At 36.7% G+C, this 24048-nt stretch overlaps 1 protein-coding gene across 3 annotated transcripts in view; it reads left to right on the forward strand.

Annotated features, from left to right (window-relative positions):
- Nucleotides 1-24048, forward strand: part of LOC137274163 (cGMP-dependent 3',5'-cyclic phosphodiesterase-like) — a 103180-nt gene that overhangs the window by 71252 nt on the left and 7880 nt on the right. For 2 of the 3 annotated variants that reach the window (XM_067807200.1, XM_067807198.1), the window contains exons 11-29: nucleotides 1570-1638; nucleotides 2021-2151; nucleotides 3220-3331; nucleotides 5519-5558; nucleotides 7635-7698; nucleotides 7989-8070; nucleotides 8469-8529; nucleotides 9211-9292; nucleotides 9669-9703; nucleotides 9954-10069; nucleotides 13596-13673; nucleotides 15553-15675; nucleotides 19478-19548; nucleotides 19896-20018; nucleotides 21153-21240; nucleotides 21928-21975; nucleotides 22278-22352; nucleotides 23013-23112; nucleotides 23260-23372. In XM_067807200.1, the coding sequence (XP_067663301.1) occupies nucleotides 1570-1638; nucleotides 2021-2151; nucleotides 3220-3331; nucleotides 5519-5558; nucleotides 7635-7698; nucleotides 7989-8070; nucleotides 8469-8529; nucleotides 9211-9292; nucleotides 9669-9703; nucleotides 9954-10069; nucleotides 13596-13673; nucleotides 15553-15675; nucleotides 19478-19548; nucleotides 19896-20018; nucleotides 21153-21240; nucleotides 21928-21975; nucleotides 22278-22352; nucleotides 23013-23112; nucleotides 23260-23372 (1611 nt within the window). Of the gene's footprint in view, nucleotides 1-1569; nucleotides 1639-2020; nucleotides 2152-3219; nucleotides 3332-5518; nucleotides 5559-7634; nucleotides 7699-7988; nucleotides 8071-8468; nucleotides 8530-9210; nucleotides 9293-9668; nucleotides 9704-9953; nucleotides 10070-13375; nucleotides 13454-13595; nucleotides 13674-15552; nucleotides 15676-19477; nucleotides 19549-19895; nucleotides 20019-21152; nucleotides 21241-21927; nucleotides 21976-22277; nucleotides 22353-23012; nucleotides 23113-23259; nucleotides 23373-24048 lie in introns of all 3 variants that reach the window. The other variant, XM_067807199.1, reaches the window with a different exon arrangement.

Genomic DNA, 24048 nt, shown 5'->3' on the forward strand with positions numbered 1-24048 from the left:
TTACTTTAGAAGTACTTTATCCAGATATCTTAGAATCAGTGTTTCAAATTTGTCAATATCAAATTCTGTGTTAGCTGGATTATAAGCCAAGAATGCTGAAATGTTATATACTGCCTATAATATACTGTTATATCCTGATAATGCAGGAACTATCTTGACTTGTTTGTATTGATTTCATTTCAAGTTCTTTCACGCAAAAAAAACTAGTTTAACTTTCAAGGTCTAATATCAGTTATGTATGTTGTTAGGGATTAATAAATTGCAAGGAAACAATTCAGATCTGTTTAAGATACATAGCATCTGAGTATCCTGGTAATCCACTGACTGAAGTTTATATTTTATACCATTGCATTCCATTTACATCCTTGATTTTTAGTTCGCAGACTTCCTAACATCATCATACAGATATACCTCGCATTTCCATCTAATGGACAGAATTTGTTTGCCTTTTATGTTCTGTTAATTTGAGAGCAAGGCAAGCCAGGGATCTATTTCCTTTTCAAAATAAAGAAAAGTAGGTTTAGAAATGATGTGAATGAGTTCATCCAGCAAATGGTCAGTAATTAAAGCCACAGGCAGGAATTCCTCCTGTAATCCTTACTGACTCAGTAGTCTGAAGGGATATATCTGGTAAAACTCTTGATGCAAAGACAATTGAATATCATAAGTGATAAATGCCAATAAGATAATTTCATTATAGAGATAATTAGTACTGATCTGGCACAAAAACATCTTTCAAGAAAACTGAAAGCTTTTTATCCACCTGATTATTGTCCAATTATCATATGCAAGATATTCAAGATTCATTTCAATATTTTGTACTCGATGACATGCTTTTGAAAATGTGCTATGAAGCTGTAGGGCAGATCAAAATGGGCGCTGTCAATCTTCCTTATTGTGTTTCCAGAGTAGAAATCAGAAAGTGTTCAATAGTTCTTGATCAGTTTCTTATATTAGTCTAATCATGAATTCAGCTGTTCATAAATTTTGAAACTTTTTAGCTGTTACCTCTTTTAGACAACAAATCATAATCAGTAATCAAGTTATGTTTTTTCACTATTCAATCAAATGGTTAACTGCTTTCATTTATAGTTCGAGAATATTTTATACTTTTTAATTTAAAATTCAATATGAAAATGACCAGCATTTCCATTGATAGTCACTGATGCCAGTGATCTACATGATATAGCACCCTACTGCTCAGATGGCTTTAGGTACATGTCAGCTTAAAGTGTATAAATCAGGTTTTGATTAAATGTCATTGACTCCCGGGCACCTTTTGAGTAAGGGATTGGAGTAGTTTATCCCTTTTTCTTCCAGGTTGTCCTCAGATAGATGTAATATATCATTCCAAGAACAACTTCAAAAATTTGATTTATTTTAAGATCTATTTTTTCTCTGTCTGATAAACAGTGATAAAAATATCATGTACCATGTCACCTCCAACCTGATCCATCAAGTTACTCCCTCCAGCCAGCAATTGTGTATGATCAAGAGAAAGCCCTATAACAGCTAATCCCATCATGTTGCCTTGAGTGCTAATACAGATACTTGTCATTTGTTTCACAGGGAGAAACCAGCAGTTTTGCTGTTGCTCTGCAAACCAAGGAGCCAATATGCCTGGAGGATATTCCACAGGTGGGAAAGTCTTGTGTCAGTCAATTGGCCGTGCATGTTTTGAGTGTCATTATCGTGAACAGTGTCATAAATTACCACCAGTCTGCTGGTTAGCCTAGAGCAATCACTGTATTAACTTTTCTCAACATATTTACAGGAGATACTTTGGTGAATATTTTGTAATTGAAAGAATAAATTGCCCATTCGAATAAGAAATAATTGAAATCTGTTGTCCTACACCTATAATCAAAGACTTGAATCTGCACATTGGTCCTAATTATGTGTTGCAATTTAAAAGTCCATATATTTGCCTCCCATAGTTCTCAAAATAAGTCACAGTTGCATAATTGCATTTACGTTTTGAATCCTTTTAATGTGATGACACTTTCTATTATATTGGCAGGACCGCCGGGCTGGTTTGGAAGATCACATAGGATCGAAACTGGAATCATTCCTGTGTGTGCCAGTCAGGAGGAAAAATTGTGATGACTTGATAGCTCTAGCATGTGTGGCCAACAAAAAAGGCACAATTGGGTAGAATTTCATTTATATTTCTAATTCGATCTATCTATTCATTATATTAGAATATTTTATCAGATTTTTTTTTTTTCAAGATAATGTTTATGAAGTTTGGAGCTGTGAAAGGAAGCCTTGTTAATGGAATAAGAAATATGTAAAATTCCGGTTTCAAAGTGTAATGGTATGGAGTGGCATCACTCCTTATTGTTAATGGTAATCTGAATGGTGTGTGCATATGGTACACGGATGACATCACTGGAGATCAGGTTATACCTTTTGTGCAGATTAAGGGATGGAACATCATGTTGCAGCTGTATAATGCTTGTTTGCACCTTGCTCTTGCTGTAGCATACTTTTTGAGGCAGTATACCATTTCTTTTCATGACCAGCTATTTCTCAACACCTCTACTGCAGGAATTTTTGGGGATGAGTTGGTAATTTACCCTAGACAGAATAACAACCAGCTGGTTACACTAGCTCAGTTGGGAAAATCGTTGGTTGACAAATGGAACAACATCCCCCATTCTGTTATCAATCAACCAGTGTTTTCATTGCACTGCTACTACCTCGCCTTTGCACTGCTGCCTTGCCTGTATCAACACACATAGTGGTCACAGCTGATTCACACTGTTAATTGAGTTGTTACACCAACACCTTTTTGGGACATAGCTTTGTAACCAGGCTGGGTTTTTGTCAATGAATTTGTTGTGATGAAACATTGATCAGACAAATGGCCATACATTGTGTTGTTATCTCAATAACATAATATTTACACTGCATTACATGAAGAGTTGATGGTTGGGTAGCTTGGTGGTTAAAGTGTTAGCTTGTCACGCCAAAGACCAGGTTCGATTCCCCACATGGGTGCAATGTGTGAAGCCTATTTCTGCTCTTCCCCTACATGATGTTGATGGAATATTGCTAAATGCAGCATAAAACCATACTCGCTCGCCTTTTAACTCGCAGGAAGTGCTGGAATAATATTCTGCCAATACACCTTACAGTGTTAATTTCTTAAAGTTGTTCTTTTGTGTTACTTTGTTGATGTGAAGAAACATTCCAAGATATGTCATTGTTTTTCAGATTCACTAGTGAAGATGTTTATGCAATCCACCAATGTTTTCAATACACTGCCACTGTTCTCACCAGCACACTGGCATTTCAGAATGAAAGGAAGCTCAAGATTCAAACTCAAGTAAGATATTTGATTGACCAATATGTTGATGTCAGCTGTGTAAAATGTCTCATGAATATTCACTCAAGGTGATTCCAACACTAGAAGCTGCTGTTAGTTAGATTCTATGTAACACATTTAGGTGATGGATGAGTCGGTAGTGGTCATTGAGTTATGCTGTCATTGCAAGGATAAATTTAATGACTATGTATGTTAGGGCTAGGGTTAGGGTAGCTTAGCCAGCTACACTGTTGTTTAAATGTGTATATTCATTGTGATCTTCATATTTGTCTTCTGGTCTGAAAAGCAATAAAATACTGTTCTGGGTCCACATGCACAAAGCAATTTTAGCGCTATGACTATCTTAAGCCTATGTTGAAGAATGATAGTTACAATCATTGTAGTACTAAGATTGCTTTGTGCAAGTCAGCCCAGATCTGTTCTTTAAATATAACCTGAAGGACAAGCAGAACTTCAAAGAAAATATTCAAAATGGCACACATATTAATTTCCTCCCTCACCTAATTCTTCCATGAGTACAAGGAAGGGTGGAATTGCTTTGATGACTTCACTGGCACTAAATATGCTGTTCTGAAGATTACGTTTTTTGTTCCTTGACATGCAAAATTGACTTGAAAACGCAACACAGTAAGTGTTCAGAGACAAGAAACACCACATCAACACACATCATCATGGGAAAAGCATGAGGCACATGCTGCTTGCTGGGCTGGGGTGAGCGGACCACATGGGTTGGTGGGATTGGTTGGGCTAGCTTGTGTGGCTCAGAGTTAGTTAATTTTTGCCGTTGGTGATTAGATTTTTCATACACTCTGTGGAGTTTAGCAGATATTTCAAATCTGCATAGCCTGAAATATTCGTTCAGGCCATTAGTTTAGCAGAAGTCATTTAACATATAGGAAATTCTCATATTTAGTTTGAAAAGTAAGAGTCTTTCACATTTAGTTTGTTGAGTTCAAGTTATATCATTTTTTATCGTCTTAGGTTATAAATGTTATCATCCTGAGTTGTTTTGGGAAAAATTTAGTTGTTCGTTTGAACGTATGCAGTAGCTGGAAGAAGGATTGTATAACCTTCACTCACTCAGTTGTGTGAAGTGAGCTTCAGAGCATGCATTGTCATATTTCAGCTAACTTATCTCAAAGCCAAGTGAACATCAAGTGGCATCTTTGTATGTCATTTGTTGTAAACATCTCAGAAACCAATAGACCAGTGAAGCCCCATTCCATTTGTCCAAGATGTGCAAATACTATTTTCTGTATGGCAACCACATTGAGAAACCTATCTTTGACCATTGTTGTGAAAATTTGGGGGATATTTTTTCTGAAAAATGGATAGAATATGTTGAAGAAGAGCTCACCATATATGTTCCAGTTTCATTTGCCATATAATTTCACCTTTATTACTCAGACACTATGTATACCCTGAATAGATGTTTGTGCATTGCCATCTAAATTAGTGTAAACTCATGCATGTATCTTACATAAAGTTCCGTCAAAAGGCAATTCCTCACTTTGCAAACATGACCTCTTCAGACACCACTTAACAAATTTTACTGAAACTTTAGATGTAACAACACAACAAGACTGTGAAGAGGTTCACATATATTGTTCTAAATGGCCAAATCATTTTTACTGAGGTATATTGATGTCTGCTGAGCCATATTTGCTTAAAATGTTCTGAAAATCTCTTGAATTATCTCAAAATGCAGGTTGTTTGGGGTGTATGTGTTATTTTCCACTGTAAACATCTCTGAAATTGTTAGTCAAAGGACTGTTCTTTTATGATCAAATAATATTTAATTCTTTAGGATTATACTTTGTTTTCTGGGACTCAGTATGGTGTTGCAACGGTGTTCTACAATAATAATTCATTATAGGAGAAAACATTATGGATAGTTAATTATTTGATTCATATTTGGTACTACTTCAATCTTACTTTAGTTGCAAAGCAGGCTATATTTGTGAGGTCTCTGTCAGCATGTTAGACTGTTGAATACATACCGGTACCCAGGGCAGCTACATTTCTGTGGCACTATTTTCAACCCTGTATATCTTGCATAAGACACATGCTTCATGTTAATGCCTCATGGAAAAATAATTTAGACTGAAATCCATTTGTCAGGCATGTCTACATTCATGCAATAGTTTCTTAACACTCATTATTGATATCTGTTCTCTTTTTTTTCAGGCACTTTTACATATAGCCAAAAATCTATTTACCCACCTAGGTGAGTTTGTTTTTGCACTCGGAAAGCATTTTTCTGTATCTAACACAGTACCTACCTCCTTTAGTGACTGTCTATGTAACACCACAGTGACAATGATTGAACCATACCATGAGAGTTTTAACAATTCCTCCCTGCTTGCTGGTACTGCCATAGACTCTAACATAACAAAGCAGCTTCAGCAGCAAGAAAAGTTAGCAAATGCACTCACTAACAGTAGCAATGATAGGTCACCTGAGAAAGCAGGAAAATTAGACCACAAAGTTCACCCAAAGCTGAAATCTCCAAATCTAAAAGTATCAAAAGAAGAGCCTGGAAAAAAGGCTGCTCTAGTTTCTCCCTACAAGAGAAAGCGTAAGGTTTCAGCTGAGTCTGATCCAACTATGTCTACCAAGGACCAGACTGCTAGTGATGACTTCTTTAGTAGTAGTGATGAGGAAATGGATCTGTATCAAGTGTCACCAATGAATGGCACTGAGAAGTACTTCAGCCCGGTCTTCACGGATGTGAGCTGTGATGAATACCTGTCTGTGGGACTCTCGGAGGACATTGATGGACCATCATCAGCATTCAGAACTATGACAGCTGAAGATGATGACAAGACTTGCAAACAGAGGTTCTTTGATATATGGGTTGAAGCAACTTTGAAGTTGAAGTTAGATAAGAAGATAAGTAGATCAGATTCATGTATTACCTCAGAAAAACTGTCCAACCCACTGCCAGATATTGTGAAAACTGTAGATGGTGAGAGTGCTCTAAGTCAGGTTCACATGTCCGTAAGTGAACCTGCATTAGCAAGGACTGGAAGTCAAGGTAATGCAAGCCCCACCATCTCAGGCAGCAGTTCCAATTGCTTGAACAATGCATTTATTGATGGTGACTCATCCAGCATGGAACAGTTCCACAGTGAGCTTGCCCTAACCCTAAACATGAATACTAGCCAACAGTCAGAGCAAACAGTTATCGTAGAAGACACAGAAACCAGGGTAAAGCATGTCATCTCCACCAAATATTTGCCATACATCTGCTCCTTCAGTGAGATCCCCACCAACACCACAAGCTGGCTCCGACACCAGCAGGAGTTGTGGACACCCAGCACGTATGTCTTGTCAGAGATACAGGTGCCCATTGCTAGGGGCAACCTCTTTAAGAAAAGTAGGTGCAAGAATTCATGTTCTTGTTTCCAGACATCAGTTTTGTCTTTGTTATGGTTCTTGTTCAGGTTTGGAAGAATGTGTTTATAAATGCGCAAAGACTTAAGCACCCAAGTAATAGTTTAATTCAGCAACTCATCTGCAAAGGACTCACAAATGACAGCAGTTTAATTCTCCAGAGAAGGAATATTCATCCCCACACTCAGTTTCTCTCTGACGCTCATTCACTCACTCACTCACTCACAGAGACACATACACAATAAGACAAAACATTTGCAAAATATCTATGTAATTGTAAATTGACAGAGATACAAATACAGTTATTGCTGACAAAGAAAACTTGTTCACTGGTCTACACTGTAGACTTACTGAGTAACTTCAAACAAGTTGATTAGATGGCATATGTGTGTACGAACATGTAAGTGATATTGACTGAGGAAACCATTACAACAATATAAAACAATACATGTCTGTACCAGAATGACATAACTTCTCATAACATATCCAAACATCACTGATGTCGTTCAGTTAATGCTGTTGTTGTCTACTAACTTTTCAGTACTTACATTTAACAGCAGAGTTGTAATAATTATGTTTGAATATAATCATTGTTTATTTCTTTGATTCACTAATCTTTTTCTAATCAACATTTGTTTGATCATATTTTCTGTATCATCCTCGAGGTATAATTATGGATGAATTTAGAAACTTGCGCAAACTTTTTTCAGTCATCTTTTATATCAACTATTTTAGGTCCATTCTATGATAAGTTTGTTTAAACCATTTAAGCAATACATTATATCATGTACAATTGTTGATTAGAGAGACCCCAAATGTATAGTTACTACATAACGTTATTGTTGTTTGAAACAGTAAGAAAGGCTGTTTCAGCTAGGCTTTTCAAAGTGCTCCTGGTTCATTACAGATGACCTTACAAAACTACTCAGAGAAATTATGCAAGAAGCAAGAAATCTCACACATGCAGAAAGGTAAGGATAACATATTAGTTAAATACCTTTTTGTGATTCAAATTTGTATATGATCAATGAACAGCAACGTGAGAAATGAGGTTTTCTTCTTGTACAAATTGGAAATGGGAAAGGGTTGGCTGATGAAGATGAGAGGATTTGTTAAAACCTAATTACTTTCTGTAGATTCTATTTGGTAAGCATATGATGATGACTTTCATTTTAAATTTATAAAAACCCTGTGGCAATTACACTTTACATGCCATGTACTTTAGGAAATAGTTTCCACTATGGAAATACTTCTGTTGTAGGTGTTCTGTGTTCCTTATTGATCCTGAAACAGACGAACTAGTTGCCAAGGTGTTTGATGGGATAAGTGCAAATGACAAAGAGGTGAGCTCATTCAACATGCTCTTGTTAAAAATTCAGTAAAGAAGGATTTGACCATGATTTCAGAATCAACCCTGTTGAAAGGGGTATTGCATGTATTTGGTGCCTTAATTCTATTCTCCTATTACAGATTCTGAGAGAAAATAGATCTTCAGTGTCTTATAAGATAAAATGTAACTTTATTATCCCAGAGGAAATTGTTTTGGTGTCAAAACCAGTCTCAAAATGTTGGTTTGTAAGAGCTTGAAGAAGATCAGATGATCAGGCACAGTGATTTTTCTAGAGTGCCCTAATAGTGAAGGTCTTGCTGGAAGTCTTTCATCTTTTGTGTTCTCGACAAACTGATGTTACACTTGGAGCACTGAGGTTAAAATACATTCACTTTCTTACATCTTTTCCAGGTACAACAGGAAATTAGAATGCCAAAGACGCAAGGGATAGCAGGACATGTGGCCACAACTGGTGAGATATGACTTGTGAGATGACTAATTGTGTGTTTCAGGTTAACATTCCTATATGCTTGTACTCTATCATTACTTAACTGCTCAAGAAGACATGTATTGTTGTTTATGCAAGCAGAACTTAGACAGAAAATTTGTTTTACTTTATTGAAACATGCATGAGACATTTTTTCTTCAGCTAACACTCATTTCACTCAATTCAACTTATTATTTCCACTACTTAGTACTCACTGTTAATCAGTGATAGATAAAACAGCTGCAGTTAAGTATATATGTAACTGATTAAGAAACTAAGTGATCAAGTAGTTATATTTTGTTACAAGTTTGGTTGAACACCATAGATTTCCTACCATAGAAATGAAAATGCTGTTTCAAAATGATCATGCGAGTCTTATGCAGAAGTGAATAGAAAATTGTTGTGAAAAATGTATAGATAGGTGTTTGAGTAGTAGCTTCCATTGACACTTGATCTGGAAGTATACGTATTACATGTCTTTACAGCCAGTTGACCTACTGCACAGTGCAGCTGTATTGGCCACCTCTACTAATAACACCAACATGAATGTTGAGTATGTGCGCAGGATTTGATTAACTCTTAAATAAATGTTTGTTTTTTCACCATGATTTAGAACAGCATGTATTAGAGGGAATGTAAATGTTCAAACAGTACCCTTTCTTCCAGGTAATCTGCTTAACATCCCTGATGCATACTCCCATCCATTGTTCTACAGAGGCATCGATGATTCAACAGGCTTCAAGACCAGGTGATAACTGTTTGTTCAAAAGAGTTTCATAACTTGCGATGACGATTACATTGGTATGGCTCGCTGACTTTGTTGACACATGTCATTGGTTTGATGCTCATGCTGTTGATCACTGGATTTCTGGTCCAGACTCGATTATTTATAGCCCGCCGCCATATAGCTGAAATATTGCTGAGTGTGGCGTAAAACTCACTCACTCACTCACTCACTCACTCACTCACTCACTCACTCACTCACTTGATACCACACACAGCGTTCTTAGTCCAAATATACTTACATGCTTCATGTGCACCAATTTTGGACAAAAGTTTACAAATAAGTTCATTGTGACCTAGCCAAGTGGATAGAAGCCCTGCAATATTTTTTCCTCTTTCAGGAACATCCTTTGTTTCCCCATTAAAGATGAAGAGGGTAAGACGTTTTCAATCTCCCTTATTTTTCCTTGAAATGAACTTGTTGGGATTCCAGGTTAGAGTATTGGTCTCCATGTAGCAACCTGGATCAGCTGATCAGTCACTGGTTTGTCTGGTCCAGACTTTTTACAAGACTGTTAACAAGAAGCCATTACCAGTACATTTTATCAAGTACTAATTTAGTTATAAAAACACCAAATAACACAGTGACCTTCATTGCTTAATACTAGCTCTGCTGTTTGTTTCAGAAAAAGTTCTTGGTGTGGCTCAGCTTTGCAACAAGAAGACTGGTCCCTACTTCACTGTGTTTGATGAAGATATTGCATCAGCTTTCGCTGTGTATTGTTGTATTAGCATCAGCCATGTAAGCAACATTCATGACAGTTGTGTATATTTCACCATTCTTGTTATTAAAGTGCTTCCTGGCTTTATTACTGAAGGGGTTGAGGGGAAAACTGTATTGTTCTTATTTGAATATCTCATTATCTGGAGATGAAATTCAAATTCAAACAGCATATTTTCACAAAGAACTGGTACAAAAGTTTCAAACACAGCATGGACTATTTCAATTTAGTGACAGAATAATTTGTTCAAATGCACTACATCTATATCATAGCCATTATGTCTTTTTACTGACTGTTCTCACACTACAAATTATTTAGATTCTTAAGATGTTCCTCTTTGCTGCTAGCTATCAACCAACAGAGATAATTCAATCCTTTTCTGAGTGTGCTTAAGTCGAAAGGAAGAATTTCACCAGGAATATATCCTTTCAAAAACATGTTGATCTTTGACTCGAGGTTTTGCTGTCAATCTGATAATATCTGGTGCTTATTGTACTACTTCTCAAGGAGTCACATAAGTGGAGAGATTTATGATTGTGTTAGGAATGGATGTTCCTGGACACAGACTGTGGATACCAACAGATTCTCATGGATCCTTGTCTACCAACAGATTCTCATGGATCCTTGTCTCTCTTGTTTAAAATGCAGAGAAGTGTTGTGTACTGTAAATTCCAGAAGTGTAATTCACTATGGGATGTACTCTTTCAAAGTTGGGATGGAATTCTACGTCATTTGCATCATCAAAGTGTAATGGTTCAACTGATAGATCAAGGTGATCTTCATCATCTCACAGGGATCTACCATCCAAGGTGGCAACTAGTAAGCCAGCTCCTACCACATTCCTCAAGGGCTAGAGCAAGGTGAAGCAGGAAAAGAGCTCCATAGTCAACTTGGTTGTCAAGACTCACTTGCCCATGAGCAGGAGTATTACTCTTCAGTGGGTGCCTCTGGCCACTCCCTGGATCAGGTTGTGAAGGCTGGAGATGACCATGGCAAGGGGGAACTTGGCATCACTAGTTCCATTCAAGTTAGAAAAGTTTGCTATGCCTCAGACAAAGATAATGACAATGACAAACACCATAATCGACAACTGTCATCCATGAAGAAAGTTATTTCTGCCTTGCAACTTACTATGTAAATCATTTAAGAGATTTATGTTTGCTAGTCTTCCAGTGAAGACTTTCACAAGGGTGTTGTTTACATTCTCCAAGAGTTTCAAGTGAGATTTACGATTCTCCTGCCACAGGGATTGTTTCAAGTTAGGAGTGTAAAGCATGGGTGCTTGATTTTTGTTATCATACCCTTTTGAGAATTACCTAAAAGCATAGAATGAATAGCTGGAGAGAGATTAGATATTGTGTGGCAAGTCTGGAGACCCTCAGCAACCTTCTCACGTTCTGGCCTCTCTTCTGAACACAATGTAGCTCGGGTCCCATCCTTATATTCTGAACATGGCTTGTGCACCTCATGTGACAGATGCTCTTGCCACTGATCCCCAGGCAAAATTTGAATGAGGTATAATCTTCACACTATTCAGGAAATATAATAAAGATCAATATGATTTCTTTAAGGTGGATTTACTTTATGCTGAAACTATTTTAAAGCTTCAAATCTTATCAGGTTCTGTGAGTTTGTCAGAAATGTTGCCATCGAGATACAGGTTTTCATGTCCAGATGTATAGATATTGATCTTCATAATAGACAGATAGTTAAAATGGGACATGCATTAATTAATGGCGGATTCCATCACATGATAAACTATCCATTCACAGCAACTTTACAGATACACCTTTAGAGATAAGGTAGGATTCACAAGAAGATCTTCAGGCTGCTTAATTTGTGTATGCACTTCATCCTGAGTCTGTACCAAGGCCTCAGACTCTTAGTGGAAACTGATCTTATCTCACCCCAGGATTGACAAGTTTAGGTATGACACTAGTTGCTTGAGCCAAGAGACAACCTGAAGAACCTGAAAGACAGGGTCAGCCCCCAAAGCAGACATTTTTCTTCAGGACAGGATTCATCTAGTGCTCCTTCCAGGAAAAACAGATAACCTTGTCAGTATACCTACATGGACGATGGTTCAGTTTCCAACTTCAGACCAAGATTCTACATTACAGTTTCAATATATGACAAATGCATCAACCAGGAGATATTAATTTTGAGGCTGTAAGTCAAGTCAGATGTTGGAGGTGGTGTGTGCTATAGGTTAGTTTGCTCGCATCACATGAGGATTTGGCCTCCTGTAATTTCCTCTACAATATTATATAAGCACCACAGGATATCTTGGCATATAAGTGCTGAGTTTCAATCGGTGTCTCATTTACCACCACAACATAACAAGCATTCTCCTCATATTTCCTCCTCCAAATCCTCATCTTTTTACAGAGGCATCCAGCATGCTCTCCTGGCTGATGCTGCGGTTCAGATTTCTCAGAGAAGACCAAGACTTTCGGCATAATTTGTCAGGACATGAAAGTCATTTTTCTGACTCTCAAATATGGATCCGAAGACAGCAATGCTCTATAGTGTTTATGTCAATAGACACCACTTCTGTTGTGCATATGAGATTTAGGGAGGAACAAAATCTGTGAATTAATGAAGGAGGGCTTTTCAGTTACAAACTTGCAGACTGGAAGCCTGTTACACAGAAAATTCAATATCCTGGCAGATTGACTCTCACAAAGGAGATATTTCTGCTAGAATAGTCTCTCCATCTGCAAGTATTCACATGGAAGGGAGATGCTCCTCATCTCACCACCTAAACCACCCATATTTGGTATATGTCAGTCTAGTATCAGACCCCCAAGCTCTACACTCCATGTGCTGGAAGGGTTGGTTTGCTTAAGTCCTTGATCTCTCCTAGACTGTTATCTAGGAAGTAGATGAGACACATTATGTCTTCATTCTTAGATTACCAGCATAGCCAAACAGCTCTTGGTGATCAAGAGTATTTCCATTGTTAATGTTGAAAATCTTTGCATTTTATAGTGTGAGGACAGCCATTTCATATGGCAATGATTGTATTCCGAGAATTATACACAATGATAATTATTCTTTGATGTAGTGTGTGATACAACAAAAAATGTGCAGAACAGTTTTTGAATATGGGCAGGCTCCAAACTAGGCTATGAATCTCATGTTGTAGATGGAATAAAACTGGCTTGATACACCTTGCATCATCTGTATAATTTAAATTATAGAAGATTTGGATTTTAACTTGCTGCTTTGTGAGATTACCACTGAAGTGTTGAACTGCATGCAGTGAAGCCTGGTAGAGTGGTATAGGTAGGATGTGGAGAACCATGACTATCTATCTGTTTCAGTCTCTGATGTACAATAAAGTGATTGATGCTCAATACCGAAACAGTCTCGCAAATGAGCTGATGATGTTTCACATGAAGGTAAACCATGGATCAGTTTAGCTGGCTTGCTGGCTGACTGTCCCATAGACCTGTAGATGTCCTAGCTGATCATGGGGAATGTGTAGACGTCTTTGGTTTCTTTCTTTCTGTATCATTTGGAAAACTGTATCTTATGTTTCAGTGTCTCATGTACAAGAAAGTTCAAGACGCACAGCACCGTAATAAACTATCTAATGAGCTTATGATTTATCACATGCAGGTTAGTTAGATCTTTGTGTTTTGTTGGTAATTCTGCTTCGTTATTAGTTTCACACGCTTTTTGTTTTATTTCTTCTTCTTTGCATGGTATGTGAAGATGGAAGTTGCTAAATCATTAAGTTTTAACACAGATATGTGGATGTAAGAAATGATTAAAAATATTGTTTTGAAGACAACAAATCTAAATTAGACGAAAAGTATGAAAGACCACATTTGTCTCCCAGTTGATGTGACATTATTGATGGTGCTTCTTGTAGTTATTCTGTTTTGTTGTATATGCTTGTAAGAACTATATCTGTTTAATTTCCAAGTGCAACTTCTATCTTTCCCATGGTATGATTTGTTTGCATTTTCCACTGCATGTTGGCTGTAGGTTTAAACACGACTTTTCACTTCGCATACTAAAATTTTGTTTTTCAGTACACTTGTGAGAGCTGTTGACTGGCAGTTGTTACTCACTCAGCATGATCATACATGAAATTATAGTACTTATCTTAACATTGAATATGATATGAAAATGTTTGAAAATCCTCAAAATGTCTTTCAAATTTACCATGAGGGAATCATACTTGGGTTATCGGTATGAATGTCTTTAATTCCGTGATAAAATGGGTTCATGATGAGATAGCTATGTTTACACAGTTTGATTTTTTACACTAGAAACCCATTCCATAATTTATAAAAAATATATTATGGGAAATATGCATGGTGTACAGTGTTACAGTTTTATTATACACTGATACACTTGCAGTGATGTGGATACAGGGTGGCCAAGTGAAGACATAAACATGCACAGCACTCTTTTTGTCACAAGCATGGATTTAAGGCTCAGATCTTGCCTCAGTTCATCTGGCTGCACTTTGAAGATCCCTGTCAACAAATGTGATTGGAGAAAGTTTTATTGAGATTGAATTATCAAACTGCACTAGTTAGGTTTCGGCTATGAACTTTGTCAATAGATAGATAGATGTTGATCATTGTTCTTATTGTCTTCTTCAGTGGACCAATCTAGTCCCAGCATATGAAGTATTCAAGCAATGGTTTTATAGGTTCTCATGGGAATTTATCTGAAATGTTTAGTGTAAAAGAAAACTGTTGACTGTTTCAAACACCTTACATCTAGAATATTTTGAAATGTTTATAAATTGGCCTTTAAAAACTGAACATTGAATAATATATCAAAGAGTCTATGGCATGATCAAGAATATGTAAGAGGGAAGGCAACAGTATGCATCATAATGTTCTTTAATGTAACGACTGTGCTGTTTCCATTGACCCTAACAATGGATTGTTTAGGCTTTCTTGCCTGTCATCTCAACATTATGACCAACAACCTCAATGCCCAATATTGACAAAAACTAAAGTAATAACTATTTGGTACTTACATTTATTGTCCATGTTTATAACACTTGCAAATTCTCAACTTGCCCTTTGTTGTCATACACAGGTAATGATAATGCATGTGTGCAAAAATATGGAAATCAGTGCAAGTTCCTACTTTTGTGCATACGTAGGTTTCAAGAATGATTGTGCAGACATTTGACTCTTAATCTGCCTCAAATCTTTTGTCTCATCCTTATGAGTTTTGTTAAAGGCAAACATCAAGTCCCAGCAACAGGTAATAGATAGGGCTTTATTCAAAAAGACATCACCTTAGAGGCAATGTTTAACCCTGGAAGTAAGTCTGACAAATACAGAAAGTCCATCCAACTGCCTGATTGGCTCAACTTGATACATGCACCAAATTTGACTGACAGACTGGATCAGTCTATTGACATGGTCAATGAACTTTTGAATGTATGTGTCTAGTGTAAAGGAGGAATGTTGTGGAGACTTTCAGTAATCTGTTTGTATCTGTGAGATACCATTGTCTGTCCTAGGTGACAACTGATGAAGTGAGAGATCTCATCAGCTCTGACATGCTGTCAGTCCATGGCATCAGTCCAATCTTTGACAAATTCCACTATGCTCCCCGGACAATTCCAGAGGCTGACACCCCTGTGGTGAGTGAGATGATACTAACGCTGACATTACCTTTAATATATGCTGTGTGGTCGTTGCATGTGGTCATATCTACAATGCATAGGTAACAATTCTGACCAATTGTAAGTAAAGCTAGTAGTTGAGCGTAATTTTATGTTCATCTTTTAGGCATCATTACTTATGAGATTTCAAAATGCTTCAGTTATGAGATGACACAACTTTATGGATGATTAACCTATACGGAAATGGTGCCATTGTTAATGCTCAAACTGAGACAACAATTTGAAACTAAACTAAATTTGAAATTAAACAGTCAGCATGGTAAATGAGCTGAAAATGAAATTGCATGAACAGTCGGTAACTGATCAGGAGAAAAATGAAGTAGACCACATAGCATGCCTTTATAGTATGGAAAGAAAGCATGATACGAATGGCTTTTTGCCATAAAGTCTTGACATGGAAATACTGTATGATGCATCAGAGTATTATGACACACCAGTAACAAGACCATTGGGATGTTAAAACAATTTGCCCTTTGTATTAGCTCCATTTAGATAATGGTATCTGTACTGAACACTTACATGCATTTATAAGAACTGTTATGAATGGCAGAATGCCAAGATATGCCATATGCTTGCTGTAAGAGTTGCTGTGTGTCATGAATGGAGGTATTGCTCTTAACTGTTAAAAGGACAAGGTATGATAAGGGTTGTTTTTGGCCCACTAACTGAATTGGCTGAAAACATGTTATTTGTTTAGAGACAAGTTAGCTTTGCATAAAAATGCTATATTGTATATGATCTGAGGTGTAATTTCACTGCAGAGGTGCCCAAAATGGGTTTTATCAGTTCCCATGAAAAATAACAAGAAGTCTGAAATATCAGTGTGCTCTGCCATATTGACTTATTTACAACTGTCATTTTATTTACATACAAATTATGTCAGTTTTATAACAGGTAGTCATGCTGAAAAACATGTCAATATCAATCACAATGTTTTAACCTCAAGGGGCCCAATTAGGGTTGCTAAATGTTGTTAATTCACTTACTTGCCAATTGTGTCCCCCAAACTCACTTATTATTCACAACATTCTTTGCAAATGGAATCCATGGGTCAATTTTACAACATGCAAGCATGATATCCAATCATGTTGTACAAAAAATCACAGGGGCCTGTTTTGGGGTAAACGTACATTTTCGGCACAGCTTCATTTTAACTAGTAAGTGTTACAAGTCAGTATTTACAACCAGTTTTAGCAAATATACAGTTAACATCTCAATCATCATATGTTATTATAATAACCAATCATGTTGCACTAAAAATAGATATCTTGACCTCAGAGGGGCCCATTTGGGTGAGATTACATTGTGTGCAAAGTTTAATATTAGCACCATGCAAGTGTTAAAGTCAGTAAAAGATATAAAACTACCACTATTACTCTTCATTCACACAGTCATCAATCTCAGTTTCTGATCCACTGTCAAGAACTGCAGCATTCAAGAGTGTATAAACCTTAAGTACATCAAAATATGTAAAATATTAATTTTGAAACATTGGGGACAAAGTTGAATGGTCAGTGTCTTCAGGCTTAAGAAAAGATTTAAATTATGCTAATTGTAGCTTGTTTAAATAGTGTTATAACATAGATTGTCAAACAAGAAAAAATTCAGTATTTGCATTTGATGTGAAACAGTTAAGTTAAACATTGTAGACTTGATAAACTTTGAAAAAAAGAGAGATAAGGAACATGGATTTGAACCTGCATGTCTGATAACACAAAAAACAACAGTCCACCACTGCAACCATTAGACTACAAATTCCTCTGCCTTACAATGTGAATTTAAGCTTAGATCTATATATTACACTTTACAACACTGTATCACTTGACAGCTGCTTGTGTTCATCACCTGCTAGACCTTGATATTCCAGTAAAAAAGTTATTTTTTTTAGTCATTTTGGTTAATTGAAATCTAATATGTCATTGGAAACATCAGGGTACATAGGTTCTTGGAAAATGTAAATGTTCATATACATGGCAATCCTGTTGAATTACAGTGTTATTTTGACAGTGACAGGTGACTCAAAGGTGTTTGAAATGAAAGATCAACTATGATCAAATTCTGACATAATAACAAAGATTCTCACCTCTACAGTGCTGCTTCATCATATTTTGAAAATCTTCAGACGTCTTCGTACTTTTCTAGCAGAAACCAACACGGTTTCCAAAACCCAAAGTTTTATCTCACATAAATCAGGCTTGTGAGTGCCTTATGATATTGAAAATTTCAATAAAGATGTTTGATACATGTATTTTAGAGCACAAAACCATTCAAAATATAATGTATAATGGCATAGATGTGTAAATGTGATGGATAGTTTCTATAGATGTTATTTTATGTCAATGTTTGTTTTTTAGATGTTGTATGGGGCAACTAAAAAAGTATATTTTGATGTGAGCGAAAGCGTGACCCACCACAGTGTGCATTCTAATTTTCTCTCTTCATATGTGGTGAAAAAATAGGGATAGGTCATGCTTTTGCTCACACCTTTTTATCACTCTGAAAATCAGAAGATGTAGGTTTCTAGAAGATATTGTAAAATATGATAACTTTGAGGTCTTCAAAGAGGAAAAATAACAACACTAAAAACATAATAAAAAAGCAATTGGAGGTAACTTCAACAATTAATTTAGCCCTATTTTGCTAAAAATATCGTGTTATAAAATTTTGATAATCATGACATGTTGTGGGCCAATAAGGACCTCTATCATACGTTGTCCTTTAAAGTTATTCACTATCTGGATACATGACTTGTAGGCTGCCATGATGTATAGTCTGTTTTCAGTGAAAACACCAAGAGCATGTAGGATTGGTCTAAGTTAACACTCATCATGTGCATTGTTTCACTGTTCCAACTACTGCACTTACCCCTTGTAATACAAACCTGCGATCTATGATCATTTGTTCAACGGCTTTTATCCTAAGTTGAACAAAATTCTGAGATTTAAATGTGCAATTGTCAAGGTAAAATTATGCGGATTTGCAATCTTAATTTCACTTTATTTGTTTTACTTTCGTGGTTAAAGTGAAAGTCATTGGTACATTTTCACTGCAAACAGACTATAGCTGGACCATTACTCTTTATATACACTCCAGACGATTTAATATTTTTATGCAAAACTTGGGAGATAACATCAAACATAACCTAAAGTGGTGCTTTTTACTATTTACAAAGTTTTATCATTTTTATTTTTCTCGGTTTCCATGGAAGTTATCGGACTAAGTCTCAAAAGGGAGGGATGGGATTTTGTTTCCTGAGTACAACTCGAAAACTTTTTAATATCTTTCAGTTAAACTTTGCAATTTATGAGGCAGATTTTGTTCTGGTGCCTTTTGCTATTTACAAATTTTTGGCATTTATATTTTTCATGATTTCCATCAGAATGATTTGGTCTGAAAAAAAACCCATCAAGCTGGACTTACAGTAACTCTCAGATGATTTGTTCTTTCAAATACGTGGGGTCCGGAGAGATTTGCCATCTTCTGATGACTCTTGTTTACAGACTGCCACCATATAGCTAGGATATTGCTGTGTGGCATTTGACAATAGACACGACAAGAACTATACATATGCAGCCAGTAACATGTAATACATGTCATTGCTTTATGCTATCCCACTATCTGCATCTTCACAGACTTGGTGCAGCCACAACATCTACAAGCATGAGCTTCATGCTTGAATTGCTGGTATGAAAGTTTGTTTGGCTTCACAACGGAGTCTGTTTCTTGTCTGATTTGCACAACATGTTTAAATTTTTTTCAGGCTTGCTTGAGCATGTTTGAAGATCTTGGTTTGATTACCAAGTTTAGAATAAAAAAAGACACATTGGCAAGGTGAGCGCAAATGTTTGAAATGTGCAGCGCAGTCTCCCAGTTCCCCATGTAGTCAATATGAAAAGGGATTTGGCTAGTATTGTGTTAGTTGATGATTACTTGACAGCATGTATGTTCCCTCACACTGGCCATGGATTTGGCTGGTACAATGTGGATGTATACAGGATCACTGTGGTTATAACTTCTCTTTATACTTCAAACTAAATGAATCCATTCAAATGTTAAGTAAAGTACTGTTTGTATTTTTGAGCAACTTTTATGGTATTGCATTCAATCATGTATTCACTGACAGAAATACCACAGAGTTTTGGTGTATGACTGATTTGTCATGAACTACGCTATTTCAGGTTTGTGCTGATGGTGAAGAGAGGATACAGGAATCCACCATACCATAACTGGATGCATGCATATGCTGTAGCCCATTTCTGTTACCTTCTGGTCAAGAACCTGCACTTGGAGAAGCATTTAAAGTAAGTGGTCTGATCGCAGTGTATGTATGTGTTGGAGTGGAGCAAGCAATTAGCTAGGCCCAGTTTGGGAGGATACTTCATTGCTCAAAGGGTTACATTCCTTAGTCTTGCCATATTCTTATTGCTCAAAACCTCACTCCACATGCCAAAATAAAGCATCAAAATGAAATCATTGAAAATTTTCTTAATGAATTATTACAAGCCTGAGGATATCTTTCCATTTATCCAAATTTATGTTAAATTTTCTTTTGGAAATCATGGTCACTACAGAAGCACCATAGCAACCATTTCTTTTCCTTGGACGGTTTTCTCTGTAAGATGCACATAGAGCACTTGTGAATGAGTACAAGCCTTCAAGATTTCTCAGATCTGAAAGAAGTTGTTTGTTGCATAATCCTGTTACCAAAACAAGAATTGGCAGCGACGCCTTCTCAGTGACAGCCCCAGTTCTTTGGAACTCTTTTCCCCTCAAACTCTGTTGTATCAACAAGGTCTCATTCTTTTGAACTCCCTTAAAAACCTCCCTTTTCTCTGGAGTCTCTCAACCTAGATTTATTTGAGCACCACTAAATAGCTGCTAGCTGGAAAGCAGGCGCATTATAAATGCATGATTATCATCATAAGAAACTTTTCCTGTCTTTACGCTGACAGAGTAATGTTCACATGACAATTTATAAAATGCTTATTAACTCCTTCCTAAGTCTGATCATTTATGACATTGACTTCTTATGGATAGCATGATAGATTTGTGACTGGGGTATCCCTCAGTTTTCAGCCAGTCAGATGTCTCCTTTCATGAAGACCCCAGTATGGGATGATCATAACGTCAACATGACGTACAGTACATGTGTGTTTCTCTTAAACATGAATAACGGAAAGCTTTTCAGTGTCTACCTAAAGCTGGGTTCCAAATGTGATTGAATTTTGCATTCATATTAGAGTATTTTAATATAGGGGCACTACACGTTGGATTAGCTGTGACAAGGGCCGTTGACTTCATGCTTCATTTCAGCATCTTGCTGCAGCAGTATTTTGTTCATGGTAGCTGGCATGATTGATTTCTGAACTGAATGAATATGGGTTTCTGACCTGTTATGGCTACAAGAGTTATTCCCCTTATGTTTGTGCCTACAGAGACATCGAAGTGTTTGCGCTGTTTGTGGCCTGCCTTTGCCATGACATTGATCACAGAGGAACAACCAACTCATTCCAAGTGCAGTCAGTGAGTACACTTTCACCATCTTCAACTGCATCCCCACTAGCCGATCCCTAAAGGTCTGGGTTAGAATTGGCTTTCAGTAACCCCTGCTTGTTCTAAGAGGCAACTAACGGGATCTGGTGGTCAGTCTTTCTGATTTGGTTGGCACGTCATTGTATCGCAGTTGCATAGATCAATGTCTGTAAGATGCTAGAAGGTTAACAGTTACATGATCTCCTCATGGCACTGGGTGCTAATTCACTGTGAACAGAAGCAAATTTGTCTTAGGAGTGACCATATGTATCACATGTGCTGCATTTGGTGACCTAACTTAAGTCCTAGACACTTAGGAGTCAAGCTGCCAAATATGGTCACCTATCCAAAAACTCTCATTGACCATGTTGCAGGACTTACTGCACTTTGCACAAGACATTGCTCTCCACATTATTCCTCTTATATGTTCAGCCAAATATAGATGGTGTGTACATGGCTAATAATCACATATATCATTGATTTATAACATTTCAATTGTATTAATCATTATATTTGCATTCCAGTGCTCTATGCACAAGAATACATTTGCTTAGGTATCCTGAAAATATGATCTTATTGAAAGTTGTGCCTTGTTTCTGTTGAATGTTAATCACACAGTGAAGATTTTTCTTGTTGCTTCCTAATCATATGCTATGGGCATTTTATGTTCCTTTCCAGGAATCTGTGTTAGCAGCATTGTACAGCTCTGAAGGATCTGTCATGGAGGTAGACAGAATGTTTTGCTTGTCAACACACTCACATTTTATCTCAAAATCTTAATGAGTAATTATATCCTCGTATTCCTTCATAATTACTAGTTCAGTTCAGGTGTGGTGTAGTTACTATTTTATGTGTACTTATTGACTTTTCCTTTCACATAACATAATACAAGCAGTATTGATAAAGTGTTCCTCTTTCCTCTTTATCTTTTGATTAAAGGGACAGTTATGCCATCAAGGTTACCTTCTTATTTTCACTGATGTATTCTTTTATATATTACCTAAATAATTATATAAGTTATCTTTCAGCGTCACCATTTTGCACAGAGTATGTGTATTGTTAACACAGAGGGATGCAATATCTTTGAACACCTCTCAAGTTCAGTAAGTACTGCTCTTCTGAATGGATGTCTGTCAAGTACACACTACAGTTTGATTAAAGTCACTGATCTAAAACCACACAACGTCCCTCATAGCTGATTTCGGATGGAACATTTGACTTGATGATAGTGTTTGAAACAAGTGATCCTGCCTTGTGAATAGCCTCTGGAATCATATTTACTTCTTTAAGTCTCAATCTGAATGAAATACTAGTGACTAATTAAAAGCATATATATCTGAAAGGTTACAAGAAGTACGTTGTAGGATTTTGTGCTGGTAATATATTGTTCTTTTACTTGTCAGTGTTAAATTCATTCCTTGATATCCGAGAGATATGTGTCTTATTGCTCTTTACCCAGTCAGTAACTCATGGTGGTTTCATCCTTCTGATCACTTTCACTTTCTCTTTCTGAATTTCCCTTGCAAATGAAAGTAATTTGATTGGATGGCTCTATTTAAGGTGATCTTGTTTGAAAGGCTGTGGTAACAAAGGACCCTTGGTATGAAAGTAATAGTATTGTGGTAGTAAACTCAGTTATTTAGGAACAAAATGCAGACCTCACTGAACACACAAATAGGGGCAGAAACTGATGTAGACATATTAAAATTTGAGTCAGAGTTTCTGTGATGCACCTGAACTATAGGAGAAACTGTTTCTTCCAGGACTACCAACACGTGCTGGACTTGATGCGAGATATCATCCTGGCAACAGATCTAGCACATCACCTCAGAATATTTGGTGGTCTGGAAAAAATGGCAGAGAGTAAGTGTACATAGTTTGAAATGAAGTGTTTGTACCAGATATCTGAAAGTAAGCTGGACCCTACTCCAGATTGTTTGTTTTTAGTGTCTAAACTGCAGTATTGATGTTCCTTGTTTGTATGTCTCACTTTTTCTTTTTATGTAACAGATGGCTATGATAGTACCCAGCCCGATCAGAGAAATATGCTCCTGTGTCTGCTGATGACCTCTTGTGACCTCTCTGATCAGACAAAGGACTGGAACAATACCAAACACATAGCTGTGAGTTATTTCAATGTGTATAGTAAACATAAAAGTTTCCTTTTCACCAGACCATGGTTGTCCTCGATATCCAGGTTATACGTTACGATAACTCTCCACTCTTGGAGATATCGAGGATGGACCATGGTATACACTACTAACTATTCGATGAATGGATGGATAATACCACATCAATCAATTCATAACAGTGTCTTTCTTAATCACATCCAAAATATCTTCAGATGTGCAGTGCCAATAAAACTTTTTCAATAACAAACTAAATATTTTAGAAAGAACATGATTTTTGCAAAATTGCTACCTCTGTCAGATCATTGCCTTGAATCCTGTATTTTCTCACACTAAATGCAAATTTTCAAAATGCCAAGAAAATTTCAAAGGCAACTGCACATTTTAGGAATGACTATCTTTTTGGGGAGTTAGGAAAAAAATATGTGCTAACTGTATGAACCTAGTACCCATTACTGATGATACCACATCAGTGTGCACAGAATAAATTGTCCCATCTGACATACTCACCAGTCTGGTGAAACTTTGCACTTAGACTTGGTTACAAAGTACCTTAATGTTACAGTTCCTACTTATGCAGGTTCTGATAGCATTTCAGCTGTCATCAAAGCTACTGTGTATTTTCAGAAAATGGTAACATCATTAGTAACCCAAATCTGTCCAAGTTGAC

The sequence above is a fragment of the Haliotis asinina genome, chromosome 2 (genome assembly GCF_037392515.1).
Source record: "Haliotis asinina isolate JCU_RB_2024 chromosome 2, JCU_Hal_asi_v2, whole genome shotgun sequence".
In the NCBI taxonomy this organism is placed as follows: Eukaryota; Metazoa; Mollusca; class Gastropoda; order Lepetellida; family Haliotidae; genus Haliotis; species Haliotis asinina.